The sequence below is a fragment of the Cydia splendana genome, chromosome 8, assembly GCF_910591565.1.
Source record: "Cydia splendana chromosome 8, ilCydSple1.2, whole genome shotgun sequence".
In the NCBI taxonomy this organism is placed as follows: Eukaryota; Metazoa; Arthropoda; class Insecta; order Lepidoptera; family Tortricidae; genus Cydia; species Cydia splendana.
Window position 1 is genome coordinate 15386201 of NC_085967.1, and position 15984 is coordinate 15402184.

At 37.6% G+C, this 15984-nt stretch overlaps 3 protein-coding genes across 3 annotated transcripts; 2 read left to right on the forward strand and 1 right to left on the reverse strand.

Moving 5' to 3' along the window:
- Positions 1–631: 631 nt before the first annotated feature.
- LOC134793255 (lamin-A-like) lies at positions 632–6050 on the reverse strand. Its single transcript, XM_063764819.1, has 6 exons — positions 5902–6050; positions 5447–5686; positions 4618–4720; positions 3149–3255; positions 2409–2534; positions 632–1251 (listed from the first exon to the last, which is right to left on the reverse strand). Exons 1-6 carry the CDS (start codon positions 5980–5982, stop codon positions 928–930), a joined length of 981 nt encoding a protein of 326 aa, XP_063620889.1. The 5' UTR covers positions 5983–6050; the 3' UTR covers positions 632–927.
- A 487-nt stretch (positions 6051–6537) lies between these two features.
- LOC134793148 (heat shock 70 kDa protein 14) lies at positions 6538–8191 on the forward strand. Its single transcript, XM_063764728.1, has one exon. It carries the CDS (start codon positions 6715–6717, stop codon positions 8134–8136), a length of 1422 nt encoding a protein of 473 aa, XP_063620798.1. The 5' UTR covers positions 6538–6714; the 3' UTR covers positions 8137–8191.
- A 779-nt stretch (positions 8192–8970) lies between these two features.
- On the forward strand, positions 8971–14530 carry LOC134792894 (multiple inositol polyphosphate phosphatase 1-like). The gene is made up of 9 exons (XM_063764334.1): positions 8971–9243; positions 9355–9489; positions 9841–10016; positions 10412–10534; positions 11624–11774; positions 11890–11990; positions 12610–12719; positions 13016–13201; positions 14245–14530. Exons 1-9 carry the CDS (start codon positions 9087–9089, stop codon positions 14417–14419), a joined length of 1314 nt encoding a protein of 437 aa, XP_063620404.1. The 5' UTR covers positions 8971–9086; the 3' UTR covers positions 14420–14530.
- The last annotated feature ends 1454 nt before the right edge of the window (positions 14531–15984 follow it).

Consider the following 15984-nt stretch of genomic DNA (forward strand, 5'->3'; position numbering starts at 1 on the left):
GTCGTCCCACCAATAATTAAGCAGTTCACGCTCCAGAGGAACTATGCGCCCAAATATGCAAGCGCACACTGGACTGGTCAAATGTAGGCCACATGACGTAACATACGAATAGTCAAGTAATTTTCATAATCGCATTCTTATTCATACAGCAGTGCGATATAATACAAGATAACAAACATTACGCAGATGCTCCTACGAATTGTTGAAATAAGTAATTATTTTTGACTTGTGTTGGTTTGTTGCGTCATGCTTGATTTTAATTGCCATAGTTTTGACCGTTCTACATATCTAAATAGGAAATACTTCTGTTATATGAATAGTAACGCTCATTTGCGGTGATCGTTAAACTTGCCATAATTATTTTTTATCCAGTTTTTATAAAGTATGATGAAACAACATAGTATTGTAAATATCTCTGAATGCAGCTGTAGGGAACTTAATTATAAAGGCATGTTTACCGGTTGTATGATAAAGAAACTTGGCATTCGTTTCCTAAAAATACACTACGTTTGTATAATTAATCGAGTTCTATAAAGAGGTAAGAAAAAGCTTGAACAGAAGCTAAGAACTATTTTATTAGAAAAAACATTTTATCAAACTAGTTAAAACTAACATTAGCACATATATGAAACGGTCCGAGAAGAATTAGAAATAATAAGTCAGCTGGGGCTAATGCGCCCATGGAGGATAGAAACAGGGCTATAACCGCGAAAATCGAAGTTCGCAAATTGCGGGGATTTTTCTCTGTCACTCTAATTACGCCTTCATTGGAGTAAAAGAGAAAGATCCCCGCAATTTACAAATTTCGGTTTTCGCGGTAGCCGCTCAGGTCTCAGTAGAAGTTCTTCCGTTTTTGGTGGCGTACTTTCCCTATCTGTAAGGGAAGTGTCTTAAAAAAAAAAGTTTGACTGCCCTAATAGGGAATAATTAGAAATCTAGAAACTCTTTATCATTGTAAAGCTTCCTTTTTTTCGTAATATTAAATTGTCCTTTCTTCTCATTTCGTTGTGCATTTGGCGTTTTATTCCCATAATACGTAACTTGTAAAGTATTGGGTTTAGTTTTCTGCGTCGCCGGAATCACTTTCTTCGGTGCTTCGAGTACTGGACTCAAATCAACTGAGCACTGTTCATACGGATCTCTATCCATCGAGTACGGTCTTTCAACTTGGGATTCTGAAGGATACGAGCTCTGTGCTAAGTAGTTCTTAAATTGACTTTGTTTTAGTTTCTCCTCTAATTCCTCAAGCCTCTGTAAACGTTGGCAATTATTTAGTGAAAGTCTCTAACAATTAAGTTAGATCTCCTTTTTATGGGCAAAAGCGTTAGTAGGCTACTTAAGTTTGTTGAGTTTACTTTAGACGTAACTGAACCAGATTAAGAAGATAATTGACATGCTTTTGGCGAACTGGTGCGAGTCAGAAATATTATACTGACTTTGAAATGACGCTACGCTACTGATTTTAATCAAGACTAGGTACTTGAAGAAGCAACATAATTGTAGCTCATTTTTAGATTTCCATCGGAATTTTAGAGAAATTCTTTTATGTGCACGCAGTCCATGTCCTAGATTCATATATTTAGAGCCAATGCGTGCGTAGATGGTAAGGGTACGTTAACATTTAAATTGCAACCAATTATTGGTTTTAATTTAGCAATTACTACAATTAGTACCTAACTAGGCACTGCTAGTACCATAATGATTAATATTTGCAATGTATTGCTAAATGCGTCGCGACGAAAACGCGTTGACTTTAGTTCTCGCGGCTTTGCGTCTAAAGCCCCCTCCAGACTATGCGCGTGAATCGTGGGCGAAGCCCCGAACGCGAGTGTTGCGTCGATTTTCGCAGACAGCGAAATCGACTCCACACTCGCGTTCGCGGCTTCGCCCGCGATTCACGCACATAGTCTGGAGGGGGCTTAATGTCACAATGCGCTGCATTTCCTCTTCGTATATGTACTAGTAGTTGTAGGTATAAATGCCAGATGGAATCGCCCTTGGTGTGTCTACCAGGTACGGTCAGGGTACTCCACAAACTTATCGTAACAATATTATAGCTACCGGACTTCGTCCAATGAAGCGACATCTGGGAGCTTAGCCAACATGCCAATCGTTAACGCTCCGTAGCGTAGTCATCTCTCACACTTCCATATAAGTGTTACAGTGACAGTTGCGTTTCGTTCGCTACGGAGCGGAGACGATTAATAGTACCTATATGTATGTTGGCTACGCACCCTGCTCCTGCATTATAGCGCTGCGCTGAACCTGAGGCCTACCGCGAACCACTCTCGACGTATCGCTTCCCTGTCACACTTACGTACGAATTTACCAGTGCGACGGATAGGCAACACGTGGCTGAACCTTTTCTAGTACCTACCTGTCCCATAATTAATATACTAATACCTTACCCTTCGATACGCGTCGATGTTGGCTTCAGTCCTTGCTGCTTGTCGCGACAACTGCTCCTGCAATTGCGCCACTAGTGCTGCGCTGCGTTGAATTTTCTCTTCATATTCCAATACCACTTCGTTCATCTAAAATTGTATCAGTGGGTCAGGAATCGGTAACATGCAGAATTATTGAAACCACGGCATTAATTTTTTTAATGCCGTTTTAAGTCTTAACAAAGATTTACGGGCCCCGGAGCTTTGTCCGGCATAGGGCGGTTAATGTAATAATTACGATCGGAATGAAGTTTTGCCTGAAAGCCAAATAAACAAGATTAATTTTTAGGGTTCCGTACCCAAAGGGTAAAACGGGACCCTATTACTAAGACTTCGCTGTCCGTCCGTCCGTCCGTCCGTCCGTCTGTCACCAGGCTGTATCTCACGAACCGTGATAGCTAGACAGTTGAAATTTTTACAGATGATGTATTTCTGTTGCCGCTATAACAACAAATACTAAAAACAGAATAAAATAAAGATTTAAATGGGGCTCCCATACAACAAACGTGATTTTTGACCAAAGTTAAGCAACGTCGGGAGTGGTCAGTATTTGGATGGGTGACCGTTTTTTTTTTTGCTTTTTTTTTGTTTTTTTTTTTTTGTATTATGGTACGGAACCCTTCGTGCGCGAGTCCGACTCGCACTTGCCCGGTTTTTTTATTTACATTTTTGTCTATTTTATTTATATATGTGCAACACATCACCTTGTCCTTATAAGATGCTTCTTGGTCCTTGTTCTTGGCTCGTAACTCTTCAAGGGCGCAAGACATTTGTGCGGCCGATGTATCGAAGTCTTGTTGGATCTGCTGAACTAAATCACACATGTTACAATTTCTATAACGGACACTTTATAGAAATTGTAACATGTGTTTCGTAGCACAGGGGTTGGCAAACCTTCGAGAAGAAAGCCAGTAATCACCAGTTCTGGAAATCGAATGTTAAAGCCAGACGGGGACAATTTTTCGCTAATCCGATCAAATTAGGCCGTGCGGACGCAAACGCCAATTTAGCTCGCCGATTATGACCGATATTGTGGCCTAGCTAGCCTATACACATAACCTACAATATTACCGTTAAAATGGGGTGCGGACGCGAGAATACCAATTTGTGACGCTAGTATTCGCGTTTGGGGGCATTTTTTAATTTAGAGCGCTCAAATATCACCATAAATTTAAAATTGTTGAGAGTGGCCAAAAGCGTTTGCGTCCGCACTACTTGATTTTATCGGACAATTTAATCAGAATGGCGGAAAATTGTTCCCGTCTGGACAGGCCTTTATAATATTTTGAAGAGCCGCAATTATTGTATCTCCGAAGAGCCGTAATACTGCTTGGCCGGCTTAGGAGCCGCGGTTTGCCGACCTCAGTCATTTTGATGGCAGTGCAGGTAAGTCGAAGTAACCTTAATTACAGTAAAGTCCCATCTAAGGACGCTAGACACAAGGACTTCCGTACATTCAATGTTCGAAAGTCTTCATGCCTAGCTTCCTTACTTTAGGTAACATGGATATGATATGGTGGGTAATATTATAATAACGTTTATATGAATCTTAATTAATCATCTCCCAGGAAATTATCTGTACCTACATACCGATTCTTTTAACTCAAATACGCTGCCATCATGATGCTACGAGATTGACAAATACTTATGTTGGCTTACAAATTACGCAATTTACGGTAAGTATTTGTCAAAAACTTACTTAAGAAGTTCAGCTCATTACATGTACCTACGATATAACTTAGTAAACAGCAAGTACCTAACAATTATATAACTAACGAAGCCCATGACAGAAGGTATGTATGTGTAACACCTGTTTACTTAATTCATAACTTCCATGTAGGTAAGTACATTTTATCGTGTAAGTACTAAAGTTATCACTTATCAATACGAGGCACTATACCCATGTATCCCGTAATCAATTTAGGTAGGTTGCTTTCTTGTCTAAAGTCAGCTGTATCTGGGTATTTATAAAGTAATACAAGTCAATGAGAATTTAGATTTCAAGTACTTTATAATTAAGTAGTTACTAAATACAGATTTCGCATCCAAATTTTCCGAGACAGTTGTTTAAGATTTAAAATCAGCGGAAGTGATGTTTTAAAAAACGTAATTTGTACTTATTGTGAGCATGCAAATTATCGACCAAGATAAGGCAGTAAGTAGTGATACCAACTTTTTCTTTCATTAGCTATTGTTACTCCCTCGATGTGCTTCTCATGCGCGGTACGTAATTCCTGAATGCTTGCATTGTGCTTCTGCATAATGCTTTCCTTGTCCTGAGTAAAAAAAAAATATTTCAAACTGCGCGTCCCTCCCATCCCATCCTCAACCGGATGCAGCGACGGTGTGCGAGCGAGACAACGCTGTGCCATATTCACCATAGACATGCATAGCACTGTCTCGCTTGCACGCCATCACCGTACCGCCGTTGCGGGGCCAGAGTGAAGCCCTACGCTAACATCTAACCCCCGCCCTTATTCATAAACGCGCTACAAACCTCAATTAGCTAATAATCTTTTGTCTTTATCTGTCATTTTAACTTTATGTATTTGTAAGAAATGGATAAACCATAATTTAATTAAATCAGGCCCGTAAAGTTTTATGAATAAGGGGGTAAGTACCTAATGCGTCTTTAAGATTTTTACAGACCTTGCAACAAACGACATGCGACTTTAGATCATTGCTGTCTAAGTATGGAGCAACGAATTCAAACGATCGACCAAATGCCGCAATGTATTGCAAATTGCATGCGATTCTCGGTGACGTTCGTTCGTATTAAGGCCCCAGTACACAATGGGCCATCGCCGGCCACTTGAAGGGACGCAGCCATGCGGTAGAATGAGATAGCAATATCACTTGCTCCCTCTAACGCATAAATGCGTCCCTTGGAGTAGCCGGCGATGGCCCATTGTGTACTGGGGCCTTTAGAAGCCAATAGATGTGAGAGTAGGTGCGATGGGCAGGCGCGCTGCTTAAAAATGGTGTAGCTTAGTTTGACTTACTTTTTCCAGTCCCAATATGGTAGCATCTTTAGATACAATATCATCATTTAACTTCTTGATGTCCCTTTTGAGATATACAAGTTGCGAAACAGTTTCCTGAAGATTTCCTATCATTTCTCGTGAAGTCGCTAAATGGCAACGATGTGATTTTTCTGTTTCACGAGACTCTTTCAGTTCTAATTCCAGTTTCACGTTATTTTCTCGTAGCATTTTAATTTCTTCTTTCTCGTTTTTGAATTCCTTGAACGTTATAAAAAATATTTTATTGAATTGCATTCAGAAAAAAGGTTGTAGAGTCTGTTCGGAAAGAAAAAAGTCGTAGTGTATTGGGCCCCATACATTCCACGACTCTTCTCTTTCCCCACAGACTAACTTATAGCTTTATTTTATTACACTGAATAGTATTTTTACTAATTTGATTCTACTAGTCTAATCTAAAGTATTAGGGGACGCACAATTTTACATTTTGATAAACTCTGCAAAATGGTTTGTAGCCGATCATTAGATGAAATAGTCTCTTGTTTAAGTTCCATCATTTATCAATTATCATGCATTCAAATCAGTTTTATTTCACAACATAAATAATAATACAACTTTTTCATTCTAACCCAAGTGCAAATCACAAGAGTGTCAGTGTCATAATGTCACATACATACACATTTTTTTACAAAAAGTTTCAAAATATACATTTTTTCTTACCGTTCCCGCCTTTTTGCTTTGAGGCGATTTACTATTTGAGACACGATTTAAAACGCGGAAATTTGTTGCAAGGTCTATAGAAGGTCTTTAGCCAGCAAGATATTTTTACGCTTTCGCAACATTCCGATACACGGTCATTCCGACATATTTTGATTTGAAACTTGTAGCCACAGCTTGTAGCGTCATAAAACGCGACCCTGTACTTTACAACCACATTGCTATCCTGTTATCATAAAAATACATAACTATTTTAAATTGATTTGGACAATTGGGCATTATTACAATGTAATTTATCATATCATAATACTTTACTCTTTGAAATGGAATTTAAACTTCTGACGTATGAATAGCAAAAAAAAGCTGACAGCTGACAGTTGTCATTCGTGAATTTCGATCATCGATGAAAATTTTTTGTGAGATTAGGTTAGAATCCTCGCGGTTTTATTATCTTGCATTTTGATTTATTAATGTTACAGTAACCATTTGCATTTTCCAGTGTTACAGACAGCGTCTTTAAACCGAAAATTGTCTTTGCCAACAAGTTCATGAACTCTTAACAAATTTTCACAATGGCTGCAGCGTACGGAATACATTTGGGCAACAGTTCAGCATGTTTAGCATCCTACACAAATGGTGCACCTTCAGTAATCGCTAACGATGCCGGTGATCGAGTGACTCCTGCCGTAATCGCCCTTAATGGTGCAGAATGGGAGATAGGCTTGCCCGCCAAGTCCGGACAGGCTGCTTCTAAAGCTATCATTAAACATAATAAAAGATTAGTGAATTGTGACTTTAGCGAAGATGATTTGACCTACGTCGAGTCTTCCTCGTCATGCCGCATTCAGAATGACGAAAAGCTAGTGTATGAATTTGAAACAAGTGAGACAAAGCTGTATTCAAACCCTGATAACATTGCTACTAAGATGTATGACAAACTGTTCACTATTGCTAGCCATTCTATGCGAGATGACGGTGATCTGAAGTTGGTACTTGCTGCACCATTGCATTGGTCGGATGCAAGCAGGCAGCGCATTGTAAAATGTGCGGAGTTGGCTGGATTTGATGTGCTTCAAGTAATCTGTGAACCAGCAGCTGCAATCATGGCTTATAACCTAGAAGATACTGTTGAAGATATCAATGTACTTGTCTACAGGCTAGGTGGATCATCTTGTGATGCTTCAATTGTCAAAATTAGCGGAGGCTTCATCAGTGTTGAGAAAAACATATTCCGATCTGATTTGGGTGGCCAATGTTTGACGAAAGATTTGGCCAACTATATTGCACAGGAATTTAAACAGAAGTGGAAGCTGGACCCACAAGAAAGCAGGCGAGCAATGACGAAATTACTCAATCATGCTGACAACTGTAAGAACATTTTGTCAACTCTTAACTCTGCTCATGTTCACATTGAGTCTTTATTAGACGGTGTGGATTGGAACCAGAATGTGTCTAGAGCCAGATTTGAGAATGCCATTTCATCTAAAATCCCTTCATACATAGAGCCAGCGCAGAAAGTAATTGAAGAATTTAATGGAAAAATTAGCAAAATTGTACTTTGTGGTGGAAGTATGAAAATACCGAAGTTGCAATCTGCAATTGCTAACTTGTTGCCAGAAGCTGAGCTACTATCCGGTATCAACCCTGATGAGGTGATTGCCGTTGGCTGTGCTCGACAAGCAGGGCTCTTACTGGATCTACCAGAGATTACACTCAATGAACCTAACACTGAAGTTGAGTTTCTAGGCAAGGATGTCTACCTAAAATACCTGGATCAAACTGTTAAGATTTTCAAAGAAGGTTCTCCACCATTTTCCCAAAATGTTTGCAATGTTGATGTGGGCAAAGATGTGAAGACAATTGACTTCACTCTGCACGAAAATCCTGATGAGGAACAATTCGCTACAGAAACCTTTGACATTGAGAAGCTATGTAAACCATTTACCTTAAAAGCTACATTACAACACTCAAAAATTGTTCTACAAGTTGAATGAGTTGGAAATGACTTGAGTTTTTAACTTTTTTGTAAACATACCTTATATGTAATAAACATTTATTTAAAAAATAATAATGCTTTTTATTAATTTAATTTTAATGTATGGTACAGAGTTATTTTTCTAATTGCTGGTATTTTATTATCAATATTATCATTATCATGGATGCATCATTCATATAAGAATTCGTACATCTGCCTTCGTCATCCGCCTCTACTCTCATCTATCGCTCGTGCATATTCGAGCGATAAAGAGGTAGATAAAGAAATCTTGATTTTTTCCTTTTTCTCATGGTATAATAATATACTCCGCCTGGTACTCCATTCCCGTCTTTTCTAGGTCACCTAACTGACACAAGCCTACGTCATCATGCGACAGCGCTATATGATAATATGCGATAGCGCTATATATAGCGGCCATGTTATTGTGACGTAGGCCTGTGTCACTATGGGAATAGAAGACCATGTTTTATTAGACTATGCTTTTTCTATGGTAGGCCCTCAGACAATCGTGTTGATTAGCCGTCGGAGCGAGACAAATTACTTAATAGGTAGTATTTACACTTACAGTCTGCTGATCGTGTGTAAGGTGTCCGCCGTACGTCCAATAAGGACCCGGCTATATTTTAACAGCACCAAGGTCGCGGTCCGGTACGCCTGTCTGTAACGGCTTTAAAATTCAAACAATCGACCAATAAAGAGTATGTGATGCTCCCTTTACACTGCGCTATTCGGGACCTTTAAAAAAACTCTCAATACAACGACAATATGAAATCTGAAAGATGACAATATTGTCAAAGTGAAGTGACATGGACAGACACGCTTTTGTCAAAATTATTTAAATCCAAAATACACAAACAATGAGATACGAAATTACAGTATTAAAACATCAGCATAATATTATTCCACAGAAGTATTCATAGAACAAATAAGTGTAGCGTAATTATCAAAATGGGTATTAAGTTATATGTAATCACTGTAGCTGTTTTGATTATTTTTGACGATGCAGTTTCTGAATCAATTTCAGATGATATACGTAATCATTTGGGCTCTAAAACCCCATACAGGTTTAAATACCTTAAAGATGACTCCAAGATCAAGTTTCCCGGTAAGTACATACTATGAATAAAATTCTGACTGCTGTTTGCTTCAATGAAAAATTTATATATTTTTTTTAATTTTCTACTTGAAATATCCGTCATTATGCCATTCTTTTTAGGATGTGAAAGTACTAAAATGTGGATGGTTATACGGCACGGATCTAGGTTGCCAAGTGACGAAGATATAGCAGGAATGAACACTACTTTAAAGGAGTTCTCTGAACAGATTTTATCAGGACACAAGGTTGGGAAAGGTTAGTATGAAATCTACAAGCTTTTTTTTCAGTTTCAACTGTCCTGGTGTCTGTTTGTCAGCATATGTTACAATTGGAGCCACTTTTTAGTTTCCAATAAGCTGAAATATTGCATACCGATGAGCAAAGTATGTAAGGAAGAATTATTTTAGTTCACCATCTTCCTTAGTGTGTTAAACGCGAATTTTGATTTAGCCTTGGTACTTGCCTATTATACCAAGATTATACAAGTAAATAATAGATTTCCGCTGGCTACAAAACAACTAAAAACTGTAAAAGGTGCTTATATTCTTATTTTTACAACCAACAGATTAATACTTCATACCAAATGTGTGATTTGATATTATACAGGTCAATTAACCAAAGAGCAGTTGTCAAGATTTGAAAATTGGTCAAGCAGTATAGATATAACCAAAGAAAAATACCTAGTAGATGAAGGCAGGGATGAAATGACCCAGTTGGCTAAGAGGATGCATAAAAGATTTCCCAGTATTATTAAGAGTAAATACAACAGTGATACTTTTGAGGTAAGATCAACTTATTAAATTATTTTATCACATTTTGAGTAATACTTTAACCATGTTTTCAGATTTTCAGGTTTGTTTATAACATCTAAGTCACTGAATGATAATAAATTGTCTGTCTGTACAGTTATGCCTTAATAATTGTTTGGTAAATGAACTACCTGACCTTTATCCTAGAGATATTATAAATTATAATTATTAAATATACCCATTATACCCACCTGTTATTTCAACTTTGCAGGAGGTTGAAGAATCTGCAAGTCTTGTAGTCATAGTTAACCATAATGTCAATATGAACTGTGCCACTGAATGTGTTAACTCTATAAAATTTTATTACATCCATTTGTCATAATATTGTGATGCTTGCCCAAGTCTAATTGCTTTGACATGTTTTTCAGTTTCATGCCACTCCAACAGAAAGAGCAGAGGAAAGTGCCAAGAGTTTTGCAATTGGACTGTTTGACAAGCATGCGCCAAAAGTTATTATAAGAAAGACCAGCAAAGGAGACCCTGTGTTACGAGTATGATGCTGTCACTATTGGAAAAGTTTTGTGTGCCCTTTTACCCAAATCCAAGCATGATATTCTATACCATTTAATATTTTGATTGAGGTTTAAAAGTGATGAAAAATCTTAAGTTTTCCAATGACAACAAAAGCATACTAAGAGCATACTCCCATCATAAAGCCTGGCAACGCACTTGCAGCGTCTCTGGTGTTGCAGGCCCATGGGGGCGACGTTAATTGCTTACCATCAGGCGAATTTTCTGCTTGTTTGCCTCCAAAATGATAAAAAAAAATCTAAAGGTGTCACTAGTTACTGTGCCCTCAGTACAGAGAATGACTAAATTATAGACTTATCTAGACTGGAAGACATACTCTTTTGAGTAAGGTTTATATTATGTACTTTATATTGTTTGACTTGGCCTTGGCCTTAAATGGCTTACTACCAATACAACCGTTTAAATACCAATAATGTTGGCAATGTTGGCATGTAAGTGACATTTTGGGCAATGTTGGTATGTAAATGTCATTTTTGGCAATGTCTAATGATTGGTAATCTAGCTTAATTCTTGTGGCGGCATAAGCAGAAAATGAAATCAGACTCATCATCAGAATCAGTATGTGATATACATAATATTGAAACACCTAATTTTGTCTCTCTCAATATTTTGGGTTATTTAAACAACCTGCATGCAAGGCTGCATGGGTTGCATGAATGGTATGTTTGTACCCCAACTAATCACTATCCCTCTTAAGTAAAATAGTTAAATTATTTAAGATGATCATCTTTCGTGATTTAAATTTATAACTATAGTCTGGCAAACGGTTTGCCGCAAACCACATTTGTAGAGTTATTATGAACAAAGAAAACTATACTCATAGCTTTCTTTTGGGTTACTAGGACCCATATCGTAAGACAAAGACAGTATGATTCTCTCAGTTTATGTTTGAAATGAGACAATCCTTGGCCAAACTATTCCTACACTTTTTTCTTTTTGATAAATTTGTTCGTCTTAGATAATTTTAGTAAAAACACGCTATTTCACGATCTATTTTATTTAAGTGGGATAGCGAAACGGCTTTCCTATACTTAGTTGCAATTTTCCAGTTTTACAAACACTGTGACAACTGGCAAAAGCAAGTTAAGAAAAACCCAAATACATACGCAGAGCAAAAGAAATTGGGGAATAGTCTGCTAATGAACCAAACTTTGGAAAAAATTACACAGAAATTGGGTCTCGATAACACTATTGATTTAGGTTTGTAGACGCTTGCTATGCTATTTGCGACATGTTGGACCTTATTCCTTCAGATTTTGGGTTTACATTTGAATGCTCATGTTTTATTTTGGTTATCTTGTAATTGTCTGTTTAGCTGAAGCAGATTTGATGTACAAGACCTGTGCGTTCGAGACTGCGTGGTGGAAAGGCTATGTTGCGCCTTGGTGCTTTGCGTTTGATAAGGACACTATAAAGGTGAGTTTCCCTTATATTAAAGACGAGAGGTTTGTTGCTATTTCTAACTCTTAAGCGCCACCTGCACCATCCCACTAACCCGGGATTAACCGGTTAAATTGTTAACTCAGTGTCAAATTGTACTGGTAACCATTGTAACTCCAGGTTTTACCAGTAACCGCGGGTTAGTGGGTTGGTGCAAGTGGTGTTAAGTACCATAAGTAGTTAATTAGATTTGGTCGCAAGTTTTGTGCGGCGTGGCTCACTCCGCGATTTCGTCGCTTTGCTACAGGTAGCTAAAAGTACATCCGTTCGGCCCCAATTTTGGGCTTTGCCATAAGCCGCGCGTGGCGCTGTCGCCACCTAGCGGCCATATCTGTACTGATCGTAACAGACGCGTTTTGTTAGAGAGTGAGTCTTCTGTACCTAGTACTATTTTTTATACCTAGACTAGAGGCCACAAGAACAACTTGTCTTACCAGTAATCTTTATGTTTTCATGTACCTACTTAAGTTTTATCATTACCTACCTGTGTGTGGGAAAATTGGCGTGCATGTTAAGTTTTTTTTTTAATATAAATATGTTGCTTTCATCTGTCTCGTGAAATTGAAAAAATGCTTGAAATAACAGTGTTTTGCAGGTACTGGAGTATTATCATGATCTGAAACATTATTTGATGGATGGTTACGGAAACGAACTTACCAGTCAGACAGCTTGCGAGTCTGTGAAGAATATGTTTGAACATTTAACGTAAGTCCTTGTAATTGTATTCTATTTAATATAAATTTATCATTCAGCTTCTTGGGGATCGAACTAAGGAAGAGACTTGAATCTGCGAAAAAATTCGCAGTGCGCCCATATATCCTTATATTAAATCTATTAGTCTATAGATTATGATATCTCTCGTCTATCTCGGCTTAGACAAAATGTAAAAGGCGTAATTAAATCTAGAGTGTCGAGAGCTTCGTAGATGATTAGCCGGACCTTTATCGGAAGTTTGGTTACTATGAAAATTAGAAGGATGAACGAGGATTTTTTGTTTCCAGATCGAAAACCGGACCAAACGCTTCATTCCTGTTCGCCCATTCCGGGACTTTGCTAAAGCTCCTGACGCATATGGGCTTATACAAGCCGGAGTCGCCGTTGACTGGAGACTTTATCCCGGAAGACAGTGTTTGGAGACTGTCGGAAATTGATTGCTTCGCTTCTAACTTAGCGTTTGTTTTGTTTGAGTAAGTCTATATTTATTTGTCAAATAATACCGTAATTTTCTTCTACACAGAGCAGATTGCGACAACAGAGAAATAATAACATTTTATAAGTTTTCTTGCCGTTACTGTTGGCGGGTCTGCTACCTAGTGGCCTGAATCGAAAACTTAAACTTGACATTGACATTTAACATGCCTGTAAGCAAAGACTCTAAGTAAGTAGGTACTGCCCTCTACTGTTCAAGCGCGCTCCTTTGCGTGTTAGATCGTATCGTCTTCCACCTAGTTGCCTAAATCGGAAACTCAAATTTGACATTAACATTCCGCGCAAAAATACATCCGCATCCCAATAGAAGCGCTTACTCGAAAACGATGATCATGAATGAGTGACCAAATAGGCCAAAAGCAGGCCGAGTAATAAAGTTGACTGTTTACAGGCAGTGAGCGTAACAATTTAATCATTTTTGGTAGCACTAATACCCTGTAGATTGTTTTGTAATTGTTTATAAATAAATAAATAAATAAATAAATATTATAGGGACATTCTTACACAAATTGACTAAGTCCCACGGTAAGCTCAAGAAAGCTTGTGTTGTGGGTACTCAGACAACGATATATATAATATATAAATACTTAAATACATAGAAACAACCATGACTCAGGAACAAATATCTGTATCATCATACAAATAAATGCCCTTACCAGGATTCGAACCCGGGACCATCGGCTTCATAGGCAGGGTCACTACCCACTAGGCCAGACCGGTCGTCAATTGTTTTGTAATTGTTTATAACACTATAGTCTGTATCTTTAGGTATTTAAAAAAAGTAAACAAACAAGTTGTATATTTTCGGGTAGTTATAACATTTATTGGTTAACCAACCAAATACAAAACCGCCTGGATCAGTCACTGAACGACCTGACTTTAACCTACATTATTTGATCATGTAATGTTTTCATCTACCCTCAACTGGCTTAAGGAGCCATTTGAGGGTAGATTTTGTTTACTTTTATTTAAATACCTAAAGATACAGAGTATAAGTGTTGTTTCATATTTATTTCCACAGATGCAAAGACGGCGATCATATCCTGACACTTCACCAAGAGCGTGTGGTGAAACTCCCAGCTTGCGAAAATGAGCTGTGCCCCCTCGATCATTTGAAGCAAGTGTTCCACGATACCATACATAACTGCGACCATGCGGCCATTTGCAAATACAATAGTAGTAACGACGAGTTATGAACAAATTATAAAGGCAGTGACAAATTATACGTACGTCAACGGAAGGTAGCAGAGATTTTTCGCATATTGTATATTTATTTATTTTTTTATTAAAAAAATGCAAATTTCTACCATGTGTCTAGTTTATTTTATTTACCAAATTTAAAAATAGTTTCATCCCTCCACAACGCCCCCTATATCAGCTATATACTCGATAAAATAATACATTCGGCGAACTTTAAGACCTAGACTATAGATACAGACTATAGATGTGTGGCAAGGTCAGCTTTCGACAGACATGAGTAGTTGGGTTATTCCCACTAGTTACCACCAAGTTGTTACCAGTGGTAACTACTGGGATATTTTTTCCCACCTTTTACCACTGGTAACTACTGGGAATAAAAATTCCCAGTAGTTACCACCAACTCGGATTAGTGGTAACTACTGGGAATTTTTATTCCCAGTATTACCACCAAAATTCTGTTAGAGGTAAATACTAATAAAATCACTATAAATAGTGTAGTATAAATATATAGAGTAATTTAATAAATAATTATAAGTCGATTAGTGTTTTAGTAAACTCCCTTAAAAGTGCCAAAAATATTGAAACAGTTTAACCGGTACTAGTACAAAAACTATAATATATGTACTTAAGGATAAATTTAATAATCCATTTAGATGATTTTTCAAGTGATTTTATTAGGTAATTCAAAATAACTCTATTTATACTATTCATACCTACTGTTTTTATTAGTATTTAACACTAACAAAGTTTTGGTGGTAACTACTGGGAATAAAAATTCCCAGTAGTTACCACTAACCCGAGTTGGTGGTAACTACTGGGAATTTTTATTCCCAGTAGTTACCAGTGGTAAAAGGTGGGAAAAAAATTCCCAGTAGTTACCACTGGTAAAAACTTGGTGGTAACTAGTGGGAATAACCCGAGTAGTTGATTATGAATTTTCCTTGTTGGTGGCGTAACTATAGTGCCTATAGTCTGTAGCTTTAGGTGTTTAAATAAAAGTAAACAAACAATTTGTAAATTTTCGGGTAGTTTTATTGGTTAACCGACCAATTACAAAACCGCCTGGATCAGTTACTGAACGACCTGCCTTTAACCTACATTATTTAATCGTGTAATGTTTTCATCTACCCTCAACTGGCTTAAGGAGCCATTTGAGGGTAGATTTTGTTTACTTTTATTTAAATACCTAAAGATATACCCCCTTATTCATAAACGTTTACTAAAGTTGACAAGCCGATAATAATCGTTTGTCCCTTTCCATCATACCAATACGTCGAAAAGGGACAAACGATTATTATCGGCTTGTCAACTTTAGTAAACGTTTATGAATAAGGGGGATAGAGTATAGGTAGGTAAGTATAACATTCTACTTTTCGTTGTAAATACGTTTTTGACACTTTCTTATTTAAAATACATAGTAGGTACAGTCGAGGACATAAATATGTATACATTTCTTCACCTTAACCCATGGTATAATAATATACTCCGCCTGGTACTCTATTCCGAGATTCGCGTATGACCTAACTGACACGGGCCGACGTCATCATGCTGTTTACAGGTT

What these genes read in the sequence shown, in the direction of transcription:
- LOC134793255 (XM_063764819.1), bottom strand. Translation starts at nt 5,982, where the DNA reads ATGATGGAACTTAAACAAGAGACTATTTCATCTAATGATCGGCTACAA. An exon ending in GTTTATCAAAATGTAAAATT is followed by an intron (nt 5,687 to 5,901) that starts GTGCGTCCCCTA and finishes ATAACGTTCAAG; the next exon opens with GAATTCAAAAACGAGAAAGA. An exon ending in CCATATTGGGACTGGAAAAA is followed by an intron (nt 4,721 to 5,446) that starts GTAAGTCAAACT and finishes TTTTTTACTCAG; the next exon opens with GACAAGGAAAGCATTATGCA.
- LOC134793148 (XM_063764728.1), top strand. Translation starts at nt 6,715, where the DNA reads ATGGCTGCAGCGTACGGAATACATTTGGGCAACAGTTCAGCATGTTTA.
- LOC134792894 (XM_063764334.1), top strand. Translation starts at nt 9,087, where the DNA reads ATGGGTATTAAGTTATATGTAATCACTGTAGCTGTTTTGATTATTTTT. An exon ending in AGGACACAAGGTTGGGAAAG is followed by an intron (nt 9,490 to 9,840) that starts GTTAGTATGAAA and finishes GATATTATACAG; the next exon opens with GTCAATTAACCAAAGAGCAG. An exon ending in CGATAACACTATTGATTTAG is followed by an intron (nt 11,775 to 11,889) that starts GTTTGTAGACGC and finishes TTGTCTGTTTAG; the next exon opens with CTGAAGCAGATTTGATGTAC.